This window comes from Leguminivora glycinivorella, chromosome 9 (genome assembly GCF_023078275.1).
Source record: "Leguminivora glycinivorella isolate SPB_JAAS2020 chromosome 9, LegGlyc_1.1, whole genome shotgun sequence".
NCBI classification, from domain to species: domain Eukaryota; kingdom Metazoa; phylum Arthropoda; class Insecta; order Lepidoptera; family Tortricidae; genus Leguminivora; species Leguminivora glycinivorella.
Genome location: NC_062979.1, coordinates 5,022,938 through 5,044,378, shown reverse-complemented (window position 1 = coordinate 5,044,378; position 21,441 = coordinate 5,022,938). Strand labels below are relative to the sequence as shown.

At 37.7% G+C, this 21,441-nt stretch overlaps 1 protein-coding gene across 3 annotated transcripts in view; it reads left to right on the top strand.

Moving 5' to 3' along the window:
• The window catches only part of LOC125229548 (serine proteinase stubble-like), a 303,951-nt gene that overhangs the window by 161,189 nt on the left and 121,321 nt on the right, over window positions 1-21,441 (top strand). The window contains exon 3 of one of the 3 annotated variants that reach the window (XM_048134414.1): window positions 5,009-5,092. The exons of 1 other annotated variant lie outside the window; for it this stretch is intronic. In XM_048134414.1, coding sequence (XP_047990371.1) covers window positions 5,009-5,092 — 84 coding nt within the window. Of the gene's footprint in view, window positions 1-5,008; window positions 5,108-21,441 lie in introns of all 3 variants that reach the window. One more of the 3 variants, XM_048134413.1, reaches the window with a different exon arrangement.

Sequence of the window (21,441 nt, the reverse complement as noted above, 5' to 3'; positions counted from 1 at the left end):
TAAATTGTGGCGTAGGCGAGGGACTGGCAACCTTTCACTGCAAGTGCAATGTCACAATTTGGATTTCTTTCAACCCCTTTTTGCCAAGAGTGGCACTGAAACAGTAGTTCATGTGCTCTGTCTACCCCTTTTTGGGATACAGGCGTGATTACATGTATGTATGTTATATTGAAAAAAAAAAAACCCTGTGTTCCTTTTTATAAATAGTTGAGGTCTCATTTAAACATGCAAAACCTCGCATTACATTTAATGTATATAAATATTTAATCAGTCGTTGAATTCGATGTAGTTTCATAATGCGGCAATGTTACTAAATTAAGCCTTAAAGCAGACAAAAGTTAATCTGGCGTGAGTGACGTTCGAATAGAGCGTAACACAAATAAAACAAACGCCTATTCGAGTTAACAGGTGACTTTCTTCATTTAGTTTCAACTCGCCAACGGACGGCTATAAATACGATCGACACCTGCAAAATCGTGCTTGACTGACCCCCCATAAACACGTGTAGCGTTTACGATGCTATATTTTATCGGGATCGTAAAAAAACTTGACGAAAACTGGGTGATTTTTGGGTTAATCTGGCGTTTTCGCGTTGAGAGTTAAGGGTTCATTTACGTATAATATACGATGGCGCGTGTTTCTGACCTCCGACGCAAAAACGACGGGGTGTTATAAGTTTAAGGTGTATATCTATCTGTCTGTGTGTGTAGCTGTCTGTGGCATCGTTAACTTTTGAACGAATGACCCGATTTAGATTTCTTTTTAGGTGCCGTACCAAAAAGGTACCTACAAAAGGAACCCTGGTGCCGCTCTAACCGTCGGTCACATTACTAAGTATCTTGAGAACTACTTATTTTTTGTTTAAAAGCTGAATTAGTCGGGAGTGTTATGTTTAGATGAAAATCGGTTCACTATGTTTTCAAAATTTTAATTAAATATCAAGCTTACTAATTTGTCAATTATTGGACGTATGTAATTAAAAATATTAGGAGGCATATCAGGGTTTGGGGAAGTTTTTAGTGCTCTGTACATAATTTTATTTGTGACTTACCTACATGTAATTATGTAAAAAATATGAGGATTTTTAACTTCTGATTAGCAGAAACGTCTGCAATCGATGCCACTAGGCTTAGAATAAATTTAAAAGTGGAAAATTTCTGTCTTGGGTGAGACTTGAACTCACGGCGTCTGGATCGATACTCCAGCGCTCTGCCAACTGAGCCACCAAGACTTCAACCAAGCCAGCGAAATTTTCCACTCCCAGGTCAATGGGACCCGTAGCGACATCTACCGTAAGAGTGTTAAACTTCTTAAATTTCGCTGGCTTGGTTGAAGTCTTGGTGGCTCAGTTGGCAGAGCGCTGGAGTATCGATCCAGAGGCCGTGAGTTCAAGTCTCACCCAAGGCAGACATTTTCGACTTTTAAATTTATGAGGATTTTTCTCGTGTTCTGTTTGCTCGGTGTTCCTCTACGCCTGATTTTTTTTAAATAATACTTAAGCGCAGTATTTTGTCTAATTCTGTAGTATTATAAAACACACATTTAGATATATACCTTTTTTTGGGATTCCCATGTACATTCTTAATGTTGTACTAAATCCTAGACCCATTATCGTAAATTAAATCGTCTAGGACCTCTTTTATTGCCTGTATCTAAGTCGTGTCCTTTGTGTTCTATGTGAAGCTTTTAGTACCCATTTTCTTATAATCTCGGCTATTTGTAACAAACAGCACTAAGTATATATTACTTTATTTTATAGAAGACTAGCTTTAGCCTGCGGCTTTGCTCGGGTTAGAAAGAGACAAAAAGTAGCCTATGTCACTCTCCATTCCTTCAACTATCTCCATTTAAATAACCACAAAATTTAAATTTTGAAAAAAACCCTGACCGCGACATAGTGGACCGATTTTCATGAAACATGGCTACGAACACTCCCGACTTACTCAGCTTTCAGACAAAAAAAAACTAAATCCAAATCGGTTCATCCGTTCGGGAGCTACGATGCCACAGACAGACACACACAAAGACAGACAGACACACACACAGACATACACGTCAAACTTATAACAGCCCGTCGCGTCGTTTTTGCGTCGGGGGTTAAAAATCACGTCAATTCGTCGTTCCGTTTTGCCGAGAAAGACGGACAAAGAAACAGACACACACATTTTCCCATTTATAATATTAGTGTGAATTAGTATGAATTATTACTTACGTCATATTTACTTGTAACATCAGTGGCCTGTTTCAACACGGCGACAATAGTCGCCCGAAAGTGACACTTCTCATTGCCTGTCAAACAAGCAAATATGATTAAATAACGTACGTACCTAAACATATCGGTATGATTTTTTTTAGACAAAACTTACTCGATATCGATAAAAAAATGTTTCTTACCCTAGTTTGATTGCGACAGTCTTTTGTTTTGCTATGGATTTTCCGGGCTCTGAATATGACGCTGAGTAATAATAATAACTATGTTACTTATTGAGCCAAAAATCACAGAATAAAATAGTAATGAAAATTATCAAAACAACATTTTAATTCTTTTATTACGAATTTGGTTAAAGAGACAAAAACTTAAATGGTTAAAAAAAGACGTATAAATCAACGCTCCTTAAAAAAATCTCTAAAGAACAGTTATTCAAATTTATGATTTTAAAAGAACAAAGTTCTATAAAATATTTTACTGTCCCACAGTAATGTAAGAACTTTGAGTTAAAGTAATATTATTCAACAATTCAACAAAGTAGAGCATTTTCTTTGTCCAAATGTGCTGATTATGAATATGATGTTAATTCAACAAAAGAATTTTCAACACAAAAGACTCTTTCTCAAATATAATTTCAAGTCTTTGATGTCTTACCTTTGTTAATTTTGGGATTACTAAATATATTATACATGCCATTATAGGTATTACTGATACACAAAAATAAGTGAACTTGAACTTGTAAAGAGACCCAAATCCGCACCAGAAGCTTAATATTTCGTTTCACAAGTTTTGAAAAAAATACATATAATCCGTTTTTGCTATTTTGGTACGGAACCTTTAAAATTAATAACAAGTTGATCAACGACGATCAACAATCTTAGGCACAGTCAACAAATTAGAATCCTAGGCCACTTTAGAACCCTAATAGTAACGACACCGTGCTTTTTTTGCTATAGAAATCAGTTTGACTGGGCTTACAGTGGGCTAGGATTCAGATTGGTTGACTGAACAGTCAAGTGTAAAAATATGGGTGTACACTTTACACATCTTACTCAAATATGTCCCATAGCATCTTAGTTCGGTGTAATAAGAGCGTAGTACCATATTTATGAGACGATTTTTTCGATACATATTTTTGTACTTGACTGTACATAAAATAAAAACGTTTAGTATATCGGAGATAGCTAGCCATGATAACGACATTATCGTAACGTAAGCGTTTGTGCATTTGGCTACGTCATAAGCACGCTGTCCATCCATCGCGAATCTAAAAACGTCGGCGCCAAGCCGTCTGCATCAAACGTGCTCAAATCTGGGACAACTTGCGCCGCTTTATTCGTGTCGTGTGAAACTGCTTTATGGATGGCATCTACTTTATGTCATGTGATGTGAACATGTTTTAGTTTGAGTTTCCTTCAGTTTTGTCAGTAGTACGTTGTAGAAGCAGACAAATCATGTCATGTTACCAAAAAGTATGCTTTAAGACGATACGGTAGGGGTCAATTTTCCATACAAACGCTCTCGACTATTTCCTCCCTGGTTTTTGAAGATAGAGCAATGATTTTTTCAACACAGATTGTTATTATTTTTATCTGTGTCAGACCGTTTTGATTTTTTTAAATATTCTGCTTTTAAAGATTCTAGAGCCAATCAAAAATTTCCAAAAACGGCCTTTTTCATTGTGGCGCAAAAAAAGGTGTGTGATACTCAAGATTGGTAACAATTAACCAAAAAAGCTTAACGGTCCGACATAGATTATTTCATTGTTATTCAGATTCTCAAATTTCGTTCCCATTGATTAAGTTTTGAAGGAGGAAAGAGTCGAGAGCGAAACCTCGATTTTAAAGATTTTTTTGAAATATATTTTGACTGAGTTGTTCTTAATGGACAATTTTTTTTCGATAAATCTAGTACATTTAACCTTGTATATTTAACTAAAATTACCAAGTTGAAAGGGGGGCTCCTTTCCATTTTAGCATTTTCGCTACCGTATGCTTATGCTCTTAATGTCGTCTTGATGTCGTACTTATAACATTTGCATCGGCGAATCCATCAGCATCGCTGTCAACTTCTTTAGGTTCACGTAACATTGTGATGACCAATATTTCGTAAGTAAAAATTGATTTTGATGACTTTTAGCTACCTATTTCCTAAACATTAAGTCAGTTATCATTTCCTTAGAAATTAAATAAATCATATCAACTTCAAAACGTGCACAATACAATACAATACTTGGAAAATTTCACTGGCTTGGTTGAAATCTTGGTGGCTCAGTTGGCAGAGCGCTGGAGTATCTATCCAGCGACCGTGAGTTCATGTCTCACCATGTAAATGTATTCTAAGCCTTGCACAATATCGTAACTAAATCATGACTAAGTCAGGGGCGCGCTTGCCCATAACGCAGACAGCTGATAGCCGCGGAGATTTAGTGCGCGCGCGCAGACTGGACTGGGCCGGTGGTCCTCACTTATCTCACTGGACTACTAAGTTTACAATGTATGCAATACGGTTATTTAGAGTACTCTAAGGCGCTGGTCCGATCAAAAGGGAGCAAGCGATAAGCTACCGTATTATGATTCCAATTTTATCACTTATCCACGTGGATAAGACATCTGTCACTCTCACACTGACATACTTGTTAAAGCGTGACGGATACTTTATCCAAATAGATAAGTGGTAAAATTGGAAGCAATACGCTGATTGCTCCCGTCCCGTGTTAATAAAGAGACGCGATGGTAGCGCAAGCTAGTTAATAAAGAGTCTATGTATTGTATTAAATGTGTAATGTGTTTGTTGCAGGTGTGCTTGTGATGACATGGTGGTGGGCGCTCGCGCTGCTGGCGCTAGCGCCGCCCGCCCGCCCCGCGCCCCGGGCGGGCAACGGTGAGCAATTTTACAGTAAGCATCTTGGGCACTGCCTGCCGACTATTGCACTTTAGGGCTGAGTTTGCCTGCCTCGCGCCCCGAGCAGGCAACGGTGAGCAATTTTACAATAAGCATCTTGGGCACTGCCTGCCGACTATTGCACTTTAGGGCTGAGTTTGCCTGTCTCGCGCCCCGAGCAGGCAACGGTGAGCAATTTTACAATAAGCATCTTAGGCACTGTCTACCGACTATTGCACTCTAGCACTGAACTTCGCTGCCCCGCGCCCGGGGTGGGCAACGGTGAGCAATTTTACAGTAAGAATCTTGGGCACTGCCTGACGACTATTGCACTGTAAGGCTGAACTTGCCTGCCCCGCGCCCCGCGCGAGCAACGGTGAGCAATTTTACAGTAAGCATCTTGGGCACTGCCTGTCGACCATTGCACTATTACGGCTGAACCTACAATACACTTTAAGAACAAATTAAATTACTTTCATAGAAAATATTTTACCTTGTTATTTTTAAGTAGTAACACTACTATTATGTTCTAAACATTAAATAAATGTCATATACAAAGAAATAGTGACCAAAGCCTCCAGTGCTCCGAGCTGGAAGCAGCTCGGAGCACTGGATGCTTTGGTCACTTTTTCTTTGTATATGACATTTATTTAATGTTTACAATACACTTGCCTGCCCCTCGTCCCGCGCGGGCAACGGTGAGCAATTTTACCGTAAGCATCTTGAGCACTGCCTCTAAACTTTACAAAGAGAAATAAAGATCTTAAATCTCTCTCTTAAAGAGAAAGAAATATCTACCATAGTAACATTACAAATTTAAACGAAACATTACACTGCTAGTAAACAAGGAAACACTATGTAAAATATCCTGCAGCTATCTTAAACATTCTGCATAAACTATTTAATCTATTTATGCTCAAGAAACATACCCAAGACAACATCCTTGCAAAATTTTAGTGTGCATATTTTGCCCAAAACGGGACTTATTTTCGAATGAGTATGTGACATATAAATTATATTAAAAGTGTATTTGATACTGCGTATTTTTTTATCTGAATGACAAAAATGCCAATAGGTGCCCAAAACGGGACTTATTTTCGAATAAATCTGATTAAAAATCCAATTGGTAATAACAAAATATGAAAAATATGAAAAATCGTAAGACTATGCATACACTGTATAGCTGTCAATTTTATTGATAAATTGAATCTCATTTACCACCACGTAGTTTGACCTCTTTGATGTTAATTCTATCACTTGTATTACTTGCATAAATTATTTATATCATTTGAATTGATGTGAGCGAACGTCGTGTTAATAGTTACTTCTATTTGTTATACAAGGGTGCAAAGATGTATTTTAACGCTGAGTTGGGAATTGAAAAACGATCAAGCGAAAGGATTCTATAGTTGAACCACGAGCGAAGCGAGTGGTTCGAGAATAGAATCCCGAGCTTGGCGAGTTTTTTAACACACGAGAAGTAAAATATATTTGCACCCGTGTGTAACATAAAACTTTTCCCCTCACTATAGCGAGGAAAGTACAAAGCAAAAAATTTGACTATACTCAAGGTTAAATTACTTTATCCACTAGTGGCGTTTTTACCCACTGGTATTAAAGGACAAAACACGTGTTTCCGAGCTAGTGAGGGGAAAATAATATTCTTGTCGAACGAATAACATTGTCCTTAAAGTATCGTTTCTGAACACGCGTTAAGAACTGTTACAAGCTAAAATAGGTTACGTGCCGGTGATCCATATTATAGGTAGGAATTTATGTAAGGGCAGAGGGACACGTTCAAAGTTATGAGGGTGTGTTCGAAGCACAAAGGTCACAGTGTAAGACCAGTAGTATCTCTTCTAAGTCTTCTAACAAGCGTACGCTGCGCGTTGTTTATGTATGCGCACCGTATTCATACGCAACACACGCAAGTGGGTGACAATAAATGAGAATCCTGGTAGGGTCGCCATGTAGAGTGGGACGTTAAAGAACACAACCAATTGGTTAAAAGTATACGTTTATTTTCGATATTGTTCCTAAGTGCTAACGTTTATATAATACTAGCTTTTGCCCGCGGCTTCGCTCGCGTTAGTAAGAGACAAAAAGTAGCCTATGTCACTCTGCATCCCTTCAAATATCTCCACATAAAAGATCACGTCAATTCGTAGCTCCGTTTTGCCGTGAAGAACGGACAAACAAACAGACACACACACTTTCCCATTTATAATATTAGTATGGGCTAATTGTGAGTGTGGCTCAGCGCACACTACATATTTTTCTCATCCGCTTACATGTGTTGCATAGGTATACACAATTACACAGCGCGCACATACATACCGCGCGGCGTACGTTTGTTAAAAGAGTTATTACTACTCTCATACCTGTGCAGAGGTGCCGAATTGAAATAAAATCATTTGTGCATATTACATGAGCGTTAGCTTTTGATGGATCGCGTTGAATATTTATTACGATATTTTGAGTGCGAAGGGGAGGTGTTTTTATTTATTAAGGTAATTTTCGTATGTTGGAAGGTGCGCGAATGATTGCACGTGTTTACCTTTCAATATTTTACGGTAGAGTTAATGCTGTCTGAGTTATTGACACTTGGAGTTCTCGCGTGTAAATAAATTATTGGGCGTAAATATGTAATTTATATTCTAACCCTTTCGAATATTTAGGTATGTATGTCAAAAAAACAAAAATATGACAGACGAGCAGATGAACAGATTCGCCAATAGTTGTCAATAGGGCTTCCCATGTAATTTATTTTTTTCATTTCTTCAATACCTACTTAATATTATAGGCGCAGCTGCATGCTGCATACCTACTGTTGAATAAATATCAATAACTAGGTACCTATACTTACATCAACCAATTTGAATTCGAATACGTATTTGAAATCCAGGCCACTGCAGAATGTAGATGGATCGTTTTCAAAGTCAACGTCAATAAAACAGGGTTCTAAAATGGCCTAGGATTCAAAATTGGTTGGCTGTAATTACGACTACAAAAGTTTAATAAAAATGTTGTGATAATCCTAACCAAAATAAAAGGATGAGTATCCACTGCATATCCATACTAATATTATAAATGGGAAAGAGTGTGTGTCTGTGTGTTTGTCCGTCTTTCACGGCAAAACGGAGCAACGAATTGACGTGATTTTTTAAGTGGAGATAGTTGAAGGGATGGAGAGTGACATAGGCTACTTTTTATCTCTTTCTAAAGCGAGCGAAGCCGCGGACAAAAGCTAGTAACCTTCATAAAACCTTCAAAAACAAGAAAAACAAACCTTTCTACGCCACTGGCCTAATAGGTTGTAGTTTTAGGAGAGAGTGCCAACGATAGTGAAACCGCTGACACCTGAGCACACGGCCCTAGCCAAACTGACATTCGTTGACGCTACGCGATCAAAACGCAGGCTGGCTCTGTCGCGCGAATATAGATGAGCGATAGAGATAAGTTAGATACGATAACTATATTACCACTAGCTTTAGCCTGCGGCTTCGATCGCGTTACATTTAAAACTGCGGAATGCTCCATAACAAGCTTCTACCCCCCATTCTAGGGAAGAAGTGAGTTAAGTAGAAAAAGTATTCAGTATTAGTCAATACATCGCTCAAACAGACACACACACTTTCGCATTTATAGTATTAGTATAGTATAGTATTAGTATAGTATTAGTATTATTATGGAATGGAAGTATGGATAAGCGTTTAGCGCTGAGTGAAATGTGGAGGGGATAGCTGCGCATACTCATATTGTCATTTGAATCGGCAATATATTTGAATCAACAAGTCGATTTTATAAAAACAACCTGACACATATTGTTTTAAACATACGTTTTGCTGATTCAAACGTATAAACCGCAACAAGTTGAACTTGTTAAATTCACAATGCAAATTTCTCTCAGTGTACGCTTGTAAAGCGTAAGCGATTGTCACGTTGGCTAGGTGCACGGCCCTAAAGGTTTCGAGGTCGACGGCCTCCCTTTTGTTACTATTAATGCTTATGAATTATTAAATACGCTAATTTACATGTTAAGGCCAGGTTAGCCAAAACATCTTCATTAAAATTATAGTTAAAACTTAAAATTTATACACTCTGTTATTTTTATTGAATTCCGTTAACTTTAAGGGAAGATTCTTTAGTTCAAATACAATCAATTTCTCTAAGAAACTAACCTCTTAACTCTTATTTTATGGTTATCGAGTTATAAAAAATAATTTAATTAAGTACTGAACACGTGTGTGGCATCCCTTACCACTTCCTAATGTTATTTGTTTTATTTGTTTATTGTTTATTTGTTTACATGTTTGTTTATTGTTTATTTGTTTGACATGATTTGTGCCGTCAAACACTTGACAATGACTTTAATGTTATGATTAAGGTCCTCTCACACTAATTAATCCATTTATTAAGTATGGAAACGAAAACAAAATTTTTTTTTCGAATTTAACCAAAAGCGATATACAGGTTGGTTCCTGATGATGAACCTAACTGCGTGTCGAATTTAACGGAAAACAAAAAAAACACGGTGTATTTATATTATGATATGTATATATTTTTAAAGCGTAAAATTGAAACTCTTTCTGCCTAAAAATTCAGCCATATAATAATAGCCAACATTTCCTATATAACCTAGTCGTAATTTATACTTAAACATAACCAAGATACCTATATATACAGAGTGGGGCCTGTAACAAAGGCGAAGAATTGAACTGTAGGCTATTCTCCTTATACTGATCAACATTTGTTCAGTGACTTTTAAAAATTATGAAGTCTTTAAATTTTTAATTTTTCATACAAAATAAATATTAGCTTCAATGTACGCCATTATTGTTGTCATTGACGTTGTCTGTCACACTTTAGACTTAACAGAATTCGCAATACATTACCTCTTAGAAAAAACTTTCAAGGGTGATAAAAATCAAAATACAAGTTATTTTTAAAAGTCGCCGAACAAATGTTGATCAGCAGGGAGCGTACTTTTCATGCCGATGACATTAATCTGACGTCACGCTCCGTATAGGGTGATCCCAAATAGTTTTATTGTAAATTATTAATCATTAGTCGTCAATCATTTTAATCGTGTACAAATTACTTTAAATACAGTAGTCCATTTACATGTGGCATAAATAATACCTACCTAGCTACCTACTCGAAATGTGAAACGTGAATATATATATTTTTTTATATGTACACAAATTTAATTAAATAGTATTGTTAACAACACATTACAATAAATACGTAGAAAAGAGAATTCATCTCTAACGTAAAGCACACCATCCTTCTTGCATTCATTACCATGCAAAGAAATTCATAACTTCAAATGATTAATGACTAATGATTAACAATTTACAATAAAACAATTTGTGATCATCCTATATGGAGCGTGACGTCAAATTGATGTCATCGGCACGAAAAGTACGCTCCCTGTTGATCTGTATAAGGAGAATAGCCTAGAGTTCAATTCTTCGCCTTTGTTACAGGCCCCACTCTGTATAATAGTTAGAAAAGAAAGCATTATGGGCAACATTTTCGCACCCGTTTTGTTAACTGTCCCTTCATTCTCATTCAATTCCTTCAAGAAATGTATTACTGAGTTCGACTTGAATCCTCAATATTATGGGTGTGTAATGATTGGTATAACTTTTTTTGGTATAGTAACATTTGATATAACAACATTTGGTATATATTTAAAGGATATAATCACTCATTTGACATGATTAATATTTGGTATAACCACAAAATATTTACTTTTATTTTGTATAATCATTATTTCGTATAACATTTATTTATAATAACCGTTATAAGGTATAACTATCTATTGATATACGACTAGTATAATATAACTAGCAAACAGTATAAAACATTTCATGAATTAATTTTATTCTTTTTTGAAGGGATCACAGTTCTAACCTAACCTAACCTACTTTTTTGATAGCAGTACATATGTTTAAGGGTCACAGTTCTAACCTAACCTAACCTACTTTTCTTGGTAGCAGCGCGTTGTGTGAAGGGGTCACAGTTGATACAGTTAACCGAATCTACTTTTCTGGTAAATGATGGATCTAATTTATTTTACAATTTTTTTTATACTAACTGTGCTTTAGAAAGAATTTGTGTTATACAATATATTTATTATCGGAAATAAGCATTATACTCAAAGTATGTTATAATAAATGTTATTCGAGAAAATGATGATTATATTAAATAATAATTATACAATTTGTTAGTATGTTGTTTGTTATTATATGATTCAATAATTATATCAAATGATCGTTATAACGACTAAAAATATATCAAAAAAAGTTATATCGATCGATACGCACCCCAATATTATACTCATGTATTCTTTTCTTACTTAATATTTTGTTAGTTCATCGTCCTCCTTGCGTTATCCGGGCATTTGCCACGGCTCATAGGAGCCTGGGGTCCGCTTTGACAACTAATCCCAAGATTTGGCGTAGGCACTAGTTTTACGAAAGCGACTGCCATCTGACCTTCCAACCCGAAGGGTAACTAAACCTTATTGAAATTAGTACGGTTTCCTCACGATGTTTTCCTTCACCGAATATATTCTTCCATTAATATTTTGTTAGTTATCATAATTTTATTTCAAATACGGAATACACATTAAATTAAACATAAACACACATACATATATCAAACTTAATATCTAAAATTTCCCTTACAAACTAAACTATCAAATAAAATCTCCCAAATCCGATCCCTGCGGAAGAGTACCCATAACGGCCTAGCCACGACATTGGTCTAAGCGCGACAGCGGCGAGCGGCGGCCATACATTGAAGCGAGACACAGCGATGGGACTTTTCATTCGCACATATGGTTGCCGCTCACCGCTGTCGCGCTTAGACCAATGTCGTGGCTGGGCCGTAATGCTGGCCACATTTCCCCGCTGGATGGCAATGCCAATCTTCTGCCCCAGCAATGAACCAGCCCTAGGAACCCTGGTGGTGTCAAGGAGCCTTTTCTTTAAATCCTTGAACAAAGTTCGCGCATCCTGACACCAAGGCCCTAATGTCTCCACTGCAAACGCCGCAAATACGTGGCTACTCAAAAGACCAGCACATTTGCGGCGCTTCAGTGCTTCAGCCGTTGCCGCTGGGGGGCCCGGCCTTAAAGAAGTAGAGGCCAAATGGGACGGCGCCAAGGTTGCATCCCAGATGAGATTATCAATATTGTAGACGGCTAAAGACGCACATTGTTAAAAAGGTTACTTTACCACCTAATTAACCCTAAGTACCTTCACATTAATTGTGTTTTCTTTTGACGCTAGAGAAACTTGGCCTTAAGTGCAATTTTCTCACGGCAGGATGGAAGCAATGTTTCATGGAAGAGGGCAATTTGTAATGGTTTTCTTTAGAAAACTCGCTGCAGCCTCGGATCTTATTTCCTGATAAATTATGATTCTAGCACTCGCTTTATTTATGTGTGACTAAATAACATTTTTGCATTACGATGTATAAATATAAAGTTTTACATTCGACTTCTGAATTGCTAAAAGTGGCACTGGAACTTGATATGTTTCATGTGCTCTGCCTATTTCTTTTGGGAATTCAGGAGTGAGTTTCTGTTTGAGTTAGCTTTTGAGCGCGGCTTCGCTTGCGTTAGAAAGAGACAAAAAGTAGCCTATATCACTCTCCATCCCTTCAACTATCTCCACTTAAAAAATCACGTGAAAGACGGACAAACAAACAGACACACACACTTTCCCATTTATAATATTAGTATGGATGGATGGGAAAGTGTGCGTCTGTTTGTTTGTCCGTCTTTCACGGCAAAACGGAGCGACGAATTGACTTGATTTTTTAAGTGGAGATAGTTGAAGGGATAGAGAGTGACATAGGCTACTTTTTGTCTCTTTCTAACCCCCATACACTTCCCTGAAATGGGGGGGGTGGAAGTTTGTGTGGAGAATTTCGCAATTTTCGAATTTAACGCGAGCGAAGCTGCGGGCAGAAGCTAGTGTATAATATAAAGGTGTAATAAATAAATAATAAATAAATAAATATTATAGGACATTCTTACACAGATTGACTGAGGCCCACGGTAAGCTCAAGAAGGCTTGTGTTGTAGGTACTCAGACAACGATATATATAATATATAAATACTTATATACATAGGAAACATCCATGACTCAGGAACAAATATCTGTGCTCATCACACAAATAAATGCCCTTACCGGGATTCGAACCCGGGACCGCGGCGCAGCAGGCAGGGTCACTACAGACTGCGCCAGACCGGTCGTCGAAATTTGTAATTAATTACACTTCGGTTGCTTAATGTAATTTTAATAATAAAACTACCATGAGACTTTGATATATTAAACATGTAAAATTGGGTAACTCACGTAAAATTGTCGAAGATCGCTCGACATGCTCGCTTAAGCCTCCGCCACACATAAAGCGTTTTGATAACGTAGCGTTAGAGGAGCGCAATGATAGCGGTGCGCCGGACGAACGCTGGCGTTCCGCTCGCAATCTGCGCGCATTCCGCTCGCAATCTGCGCTCGTTAGTTCCCGCCGGCGGCCGCTGGGCGCAACGCCAGCGTTCGTCCGGCGCACCGCTCCGCTGTTGCGCTCCGCTGACGCTCCGCCTATGCTATCAAAACGCGCGTGTGTGGCCGAGCTTTTAATGTAGTTGCCAAAGGTAGGCTTCTAGGCAAAATTTCATGTAGGTATCCGTTATTATAGGCAGTACTATTAAGAGTATTTAAATACAATTTTTATTTATGGTATTTAAATACAATTTGTATTGGAATATTAAGGGCATTCATTCAATGATGTCTGATAAGTCTCTATATCCATGTTGTTTGAACAATATGTATGTAAGTACCTAATAAATGTTTCCGTTGTACGCGGTTGTAAAAGTCAAAGGCATTTATAATGGTTAAAAAATGGGTTTGCAAGTAGCTAATGACATAAACATCTATATGACTTATTGATTATGGCAAATTAAGGTCAAACGGTTAATCAGTCATAACACTTGAATTTGTTACAAGACACTAAATCATATCCCATTTTCACTAACACAGCAAAAGGGAGTGTACAAGTTTCTAATGGGTCGGCAACGCGCATGTGACACTCCCTGAGTTGCAGGCGTCCATAGGTTACGGTAACCGCTTTCCATCAGGCGGACCGTGTGCTTGTTTGCCACCGACGTAGCATTAAAAAAAAAACTCGGGTAATTTCGAAAGGGGAATTTTGATATGGTAGATATAATGGTGATTTTTATGTGACTTTAGAAATTAGACGACTTTCGAAATGACCCCAATGCACCCTAGTGAGTTTAATGTTACTAAAATAATTGACACAAATCCACCTGACGGACCGGAAAACAAATGATTTTGCGTAGACATTAAATAGAGAGTTAGACAGAATGGCTACCGGTCTTAATCTAAACGCCATCTAAGTACAGGCTAGCCAAGAGTATAATCGTTGACGCTCCGAAGCGTATTGTACAAGCGGCACATAACTTTAGCGGTGACAGTTATTTTTCAGTAGAAAAAACTCCCCGTAGTACCTAGACCGATTTTAATGAAACATGGCTAAGAACACTTCCGACTAACTCAGCTTTCAGATAAGAAAAACTAAATCTAAATCGGTTCATCCGTTCGGGAGCTACGATGCCACAGACAAACAGACAAACAGACAGAGAGACACGTCAAACTTATAACACCCCGTCGTTTTTCCGTCGGGGTTTAAAACCAGGTCTCTCAGGAGATTTCAAGGGGTGAAGGGTACAGTGGAGGTCATAAATATGTGTATATTTTTTCACCTTATTGCGTTGCAATAAAATGAAAAAATATACACATATTTATGAACTCGACTGTATGAGTCCCCATGCGCAGCTATCCCCACCACATTTCACTCAGCGCTAAACTCATGTGCCGCCACTTGTAGCTATCTCTTTCTATCGCTCTGGTGTATCAGTGCGACTGAGCCAGCTGCGTATCTTTCGCCACGATGTTAACGATTGTCACTTCGGCTAGGCCCGTAGGAGGAGACCGAGGTGAGTTGTAACAGAGAGTTATGACAACGTCTATTTTTGGGAACTTAGTTTGCTAATCCATAATCCATAATATCCATAATCCATAATAATATTATAAATGGGAAAGTGTGTGTGTCTGTTTGTTTGTCCGTCTTTCACGGCAAAACGGAGCGACGAATTGACGTGATTTTTTAAGTGGAGATAGTTGAAGGGATGGAGAGTGACATAGACTACTTTTTGTCTCTTTCTAACGCGTGCGAATCCGCGGGCAAAAGCTAGTAGTTAATAAGTTATCGATCGACCTTGTGTCAACTCTCCCTTGTCACAACTCACCCCGTTCTCCCTCTACCCTTCCTCTCACCTCTCTAAGTAAGAGCGATAAAGAGATAATTACGATAGGATCGCCAAAGATTGTTCTCATGGCTAGAGCGCCTACCAGCGTAGCCGAATGGCAATCTTCAATGCCAAACGCCGACAGAAATGCAGTCTGTCTCTGTCGCGCCAATACGCAAGAGCGATACAGATAGATAGCTACGAAACAGATATTATCGTGAGTGTTTGTGCATTTGGCTACGTACCCTGGTACCGTAGCCAAATGGCATTTCTCCGACGCGAAACGAAAACGAAACGCCGCGAAAGGTAGTCTGGCTCTGTGACGCGAATACGCAAGAGCGATAGAGATAGATATCTACGAGCGTTTCGTTTCGTGAGCGTTTGTGCCATTCGGCTAAGTACCCTTGTTACGCGTAAGCTGTTGTTGAGGTTAATAAGGCTAAGTACACACCGCGGTATTCGTTAGCAATAATTCTTGGCCACGCCACAGACCTACTCAAGTGATAACCGGTGAATAGGGTGTCCACTTGTCCAGCAGCTTTCGGATCTCCTGAGGATCTCTAGGCGTAGTGGTTAAGTGGCCTGCTGAGCCGCCGTCCTGGGTTCGAATTCGCAAGGAATTTATTTGGGCAGTGGATATTTGGTTTCATTTTCCTTTTCATTGAAAATTAAAAAAAATAAAGTGAGGCGGAATCTGAACCATGACTTTCAATTTTTTGAAGAGCCTAATTAATTAATTACATTCTTTGATTAATCACAGTCCTAATGTCCGTCGCATAAACCTTAATCACACACCGTCCGTTTGTATGTAATGGAAGGGTTGCCACGGAAGACCAGCGTCAAAGTATCCAAAAGGTACCTTGACACCAAGCTGAGTGGAAACCTTTTCAGTGACGTTTTATTTAAATTTTTGTGACCCAAGAGACGAGACATTTTGGGCCAAGTTGTCAAAACCGAGGTTAAAAAGTTTTAAGCCTGTGTCGAGAGTCGGCGGCACAGAACTAAATCAAGATAGAAGGAAAATGCTCGGCGATTAACAGCGAAACCGAGCGTGTAACGTTTTGTGTCGAGCCTATGACGTCACGAGTGTACTTTAGTGATGGGAACGTTGTCGCCGCGTAACCTATTCGATCGATTGTGGAGGTTGCTTGCGGGATGCCCGCCGAAGTTAAAAATATCGGATGTTCATCTTCGTTGTGAAATGAAGTCAGTATATACCTGTATTCGTGTGATGACAAACAATTCACTAGTAGGTATATAATTTGCCTAAGGCCAGGAACAAAGATTTTAGTAGGTAGATATTAATACTAGTTAATATTTCGTAATATTTTTAAGAAAATCGACCATGTACTCACTTCATTATCCTCATGTTATTTGTTACAACTTTTAGTAATATGTATATAAATATAATTAACCATTAACACATTTTTAGAGTTATTTTTATTCATAATAAATATAGAGCGTATTATGTTTGTATTTGTTTTTCTGCCGACCACAAATTCAACGTTAATACCGTAACTGTAACCTATTTTAAAGTTAAATTTACTTTTCACTCGTACTTTATAAATGTATAGTTTCATAACAATATAAAAACATAATTATAATTTCCACTGCTTCGCAAAATCGATTTAAATCGAATAAGGAAATCGCAGCATACATAACGATATAGTTCCGTGGTGCACCACTATTCTTAAGTTCGACGTGAGTTCGACGGACAAAATAACAAATCTACCTTCACTTTGTCTCGACAGTTTGAATAGCCTATTTTTATATCGCTTGTTTTAAACGCACGCCAAGTCGGACTCGTCAAATTAAAGCCGCAATGGAAAACTAGTTTGACGGCCGTACGTCAGCTAATGTTTTGATGATAAAAATAGGAAAATCGTGTTTTTTATTTAATAAAAAATATTTTAGGACAAATGGTACTTACCGATGATAGGAAACACTTTGTTTAACACTCTTGCTTTTATTGGTGGTGTTTGAACAGTTAATTATCGAATACCGACCCATTTTGTATTTTTCACTGTATGTCACTCGCGGGCAGCGGTCGGGAGCAGACTGACTTGCGCGGCGAACAATGTCGCTCGCTATTTAACTTTTCCGCACGCGAAGTAGATACACTTTTTCCTTCTATCTTGATTTAGTTCTGTGATCGGCGGTCTCTGTGATTACAGATTTTATTTTGACAGTAACTGTCTATAATACTCGATCCTCTTTGATTCTAAACGTAAAACCTATTTCTATATTCGGTTTTTATTACAAAAATATGCACCTCGCATTTAAAACTCAATTGACGACCCTAATTAAATTTTCCCCTCACGGATTCTATGATTAATCTCACTCTCACAAATCTTAATTATCACTAATGCCCTTTAAGGGCATTCGTCACTTTCAGATCCGGCGATAAAGCTGTAGGCATTAGATCTGACTGTTTGAGCAACTGTGCCGTCATTTAAACCGGTGACAAGGGCACGCCATAGATTACTTACGACTAGATCGCCTAATTTAAAAATAAATAAATAAATATTGGGGACAGCTTACACAGATCAACTTAGCCCCAAACTAAGCAAAGCTTGTACTATGGGTGCTAAGCGACGCTATACATACTTAAATAGATAAATACATACTTATATACATAGAAAACATCCATGACTCAGGAACAAATATCTGTGCTCAACTGCTCATCACACAAATAAATGCCCTTACCGGGATTCGAACCCAGTACCGCGGCTTATCAGGCAGGGTCACTACTCACTACGCGCTAGGCCAGACCGGTCGTTATACCGTCAAATTAACGTCAAACGTAACGGCAAAATTTAAAAATGTAATAGCGAACATTTAAAACATAAAATCCACGCCTTTTTCTGGTGATAATATTGTTTGACCGGTATATATCGTAATATTGTCTTCGGTTACCGCGATAATTACTGCATTAATTTACAATGCATACTGTCGGTGCAGACGTGAAGAAATTCATAAATCCATCGTAAGAACGGAACAAAACTGAACCACAAGACTTGATATATGTACATATTCTAAATTCAAATTTATGTAAAAAAATATCTCGACTAATCGAGTTCTACTTCTACCCCATCCACCGATTTAACATTTTATATGCTCAATCTAAAGTGGCAGAGATATCTTGAACCGCGGAACCCTAAAAAGTGGAAGTTCAACCATCGCGCCGATCTTCCGATAGCCCTTTGCGTCCGAGATTTCTCCCGCAACCCAGTCCGAGACTTTATGTACATTCTTGTACATAGATCTAAAGGGCTCGGGCAATATACTAAACCTAACTGACCATTGGCAGATTTTATTGCCTTGTAATAAGACTTGGTATATCTTTGTCTAGAAATGGGACATACCTTCTTTGTACGATACTTATACGAGAAAGTAAAAGTTTATGGTTTTCTTGAGAGTTCTGTCTAAGGACTGGCGATGAGCAAGTTATTTAATTTTAAGGTGGCTGGTTCTTCTTGGTGGTTACAAGGTTTAAGTCCTCTTTTAAGATCTGTCTATATTTTAGAATCAAACTAGCATTTTTGACTTTAATATTAATATTTTTCTCGTATTTTGGTTGTTTAGAAACGTTTGTTTAGAATTTTGATAATATTATTATTCAATTATAGGCGAGCAGCTATTCAGCTGATGAGCCTATGTCACACAGTGTGTCATGATTTATAGCAAAGTCATGTCACTATCTTATTATTTAAAAGCCACCTGTCTAGTCTGTTTTTAAACACATTTACTAAGGGAGCAGTAACAACACTATCCGGTAAACTGTTCCAAGCCGCTACAACACGATTAGATAGGGAATGATATGCAGCTTAAGTAGTAGTAGGAGTGCGAATCAGTTTTAGGCTGTGACCTCGGGTCTCGCGGCTGGTACTTCTCATAGTGACTACTTTGTGAATGTCGGGGAGGTTGTAACAGTGGGTAACGATCTTGAAACATTCGATAAGGTCTCTTCTCGCTCTCCTGTCTTTAAGCGTGGGCAGCTTCAGTATACTTAGCCTTTCCTCGTAGGGTAGGCATCTCAGCTGGAAAGCCATCTTGGTGGCTCTTCGCTGCACACTCTCTAAAAGGTCAATGTCTTTGACAAGGTATGGATTCCATACTTGGAATGCATATTCAAGCAAGACATATCTTCATTCTCTTTGATTGGAAATATCATAAGGTCGTTCAAGACATGGTCTATATACTACTACAGCCTTTCGGGCTAAGTCCAGCATATTTGCAATCCCAAATTATATCTATGAGATGAATGTGACGATGCCATGCCTATAACAAATAATAAAATATAACGAAAAGATTTGGTTGTGCCATACTCCATAAAACATCACATCAAGATACAGATCGCGATTATCATTTTGGTTTTTGACGACCTTCCGATATTCCCGATATTTTTCTTCAATATAAGTCACGTGAAACTAACCATGAATCATTCAGTTAATGTTTTCGGCATTTGCTGGCGATAATGGTTATTATTCTTGAATGTTTTGTGTGTTCAACTATGTATTAAATTAAGTGTGTACGGTCAATTACAATGTAAATGAATTAGGTGCAACTCGGAGTGACCAATGCCTTCTGACCCTCAAACAAACAGGCCTCTTGATGGTCAGTCGGAACTTTAGTGTTATTTTGTGAGCAAACATTTTCACTCCGAGGAAAGCTGAGGAAAATACAAATGTTTGAGTGCTTCTTGAATACATTTTACTATGTGTAATTGCCGTAAACCTTTGACAAGATGTTTTAAGTTTTTTCTGAGCAGCTGCTTATGTCAACGTGGTGATTTATTTGAACTGGATGGTTAGTGATTGATCAGAATACAGGTATTGAAGATCATTTTAAAATTAAATTATAATAAATGTATAAAAAAAAATTAAAACAATTTTAGTTGAACGGTAAGCGACTTTATAAGAAAACATTTTTTCAACCGATGATGTGGCTTCTTAATTAAACATGGTGATATTATTGTACTTGTAATTTTCTTTATGATATGAATAAATTAAAAAAAAATGAAAACTGTAGAATACGGTTGGTCAACACCAAGTAGAAATATTTTCCTTATTTTTCCACACGGATAAGATGGTCAAATTTGACTTAGCACTAATATCTCTCTCTTTATTACATGATGTTTGAAAATACTGTTCATTTTATCACATACCTAACGTCATCCACGCCTCATGCTCACCAGCTGTGATCTAAATCGTTAAAAGTGATCATATTTTCATTTTATAAAGCAGTTAACAACCAATAAAAATGACCACTTACCCAAAAATGTGAACGGTTTCTTCATAATTAGATACGTGGTAGTTATTGGTGCAGAACGCTAGGATAGACCATTTCATTTTCTAAATGTAATTAGAGCATTTTACTTTTCAGTGTAAAATGCTACATATTTTTTGCCATTAAGTACCTAGAACGTATAACAGTCGACATGTAATAGTACATTACATCAGAGGCCGGGAAAATGAGGATTTCCGGCCAAGTGGGTATATACCGGCCGGATAGGGATACGAGGCCGGGAATCCGTTTTCACGCCGACGAGGCATGTATAGTGCTTTTCTCAAACATACAATAAAATAAAATAAAATGCTCTAAAGGACAATATTTATATATAAAAAAAAGTTACTTTGCAGGCCTAGGCCTAAAAAATAATATGAAACCCCTTTACAGTCCTCTCGAGTTGTTGCGCCCAAAAAGCGATACTTCCCAGCCCATTTTAAGGAACGTAAAGACAATATTTCATTGCATGTTTGAGGAATAGTAGATTAAATTAGACATAGATGTTTGGATCTCGCTGTTCAAGGCCCTAGGGCCAAATGACAGGCTTAAGATCAAGGAAAAAAATCAGATCAGATAAAAGAAAAAGATGTCATACCTGAAGATGTTCAAGACCGTGCAAAAATTAGGGACTTTCTTAGGCACTTTTTTCGTTCTTTCTTTATAAATAATAAATAAATAAATTTTTCGTTCAAATAATTTTCTTTATAAATAA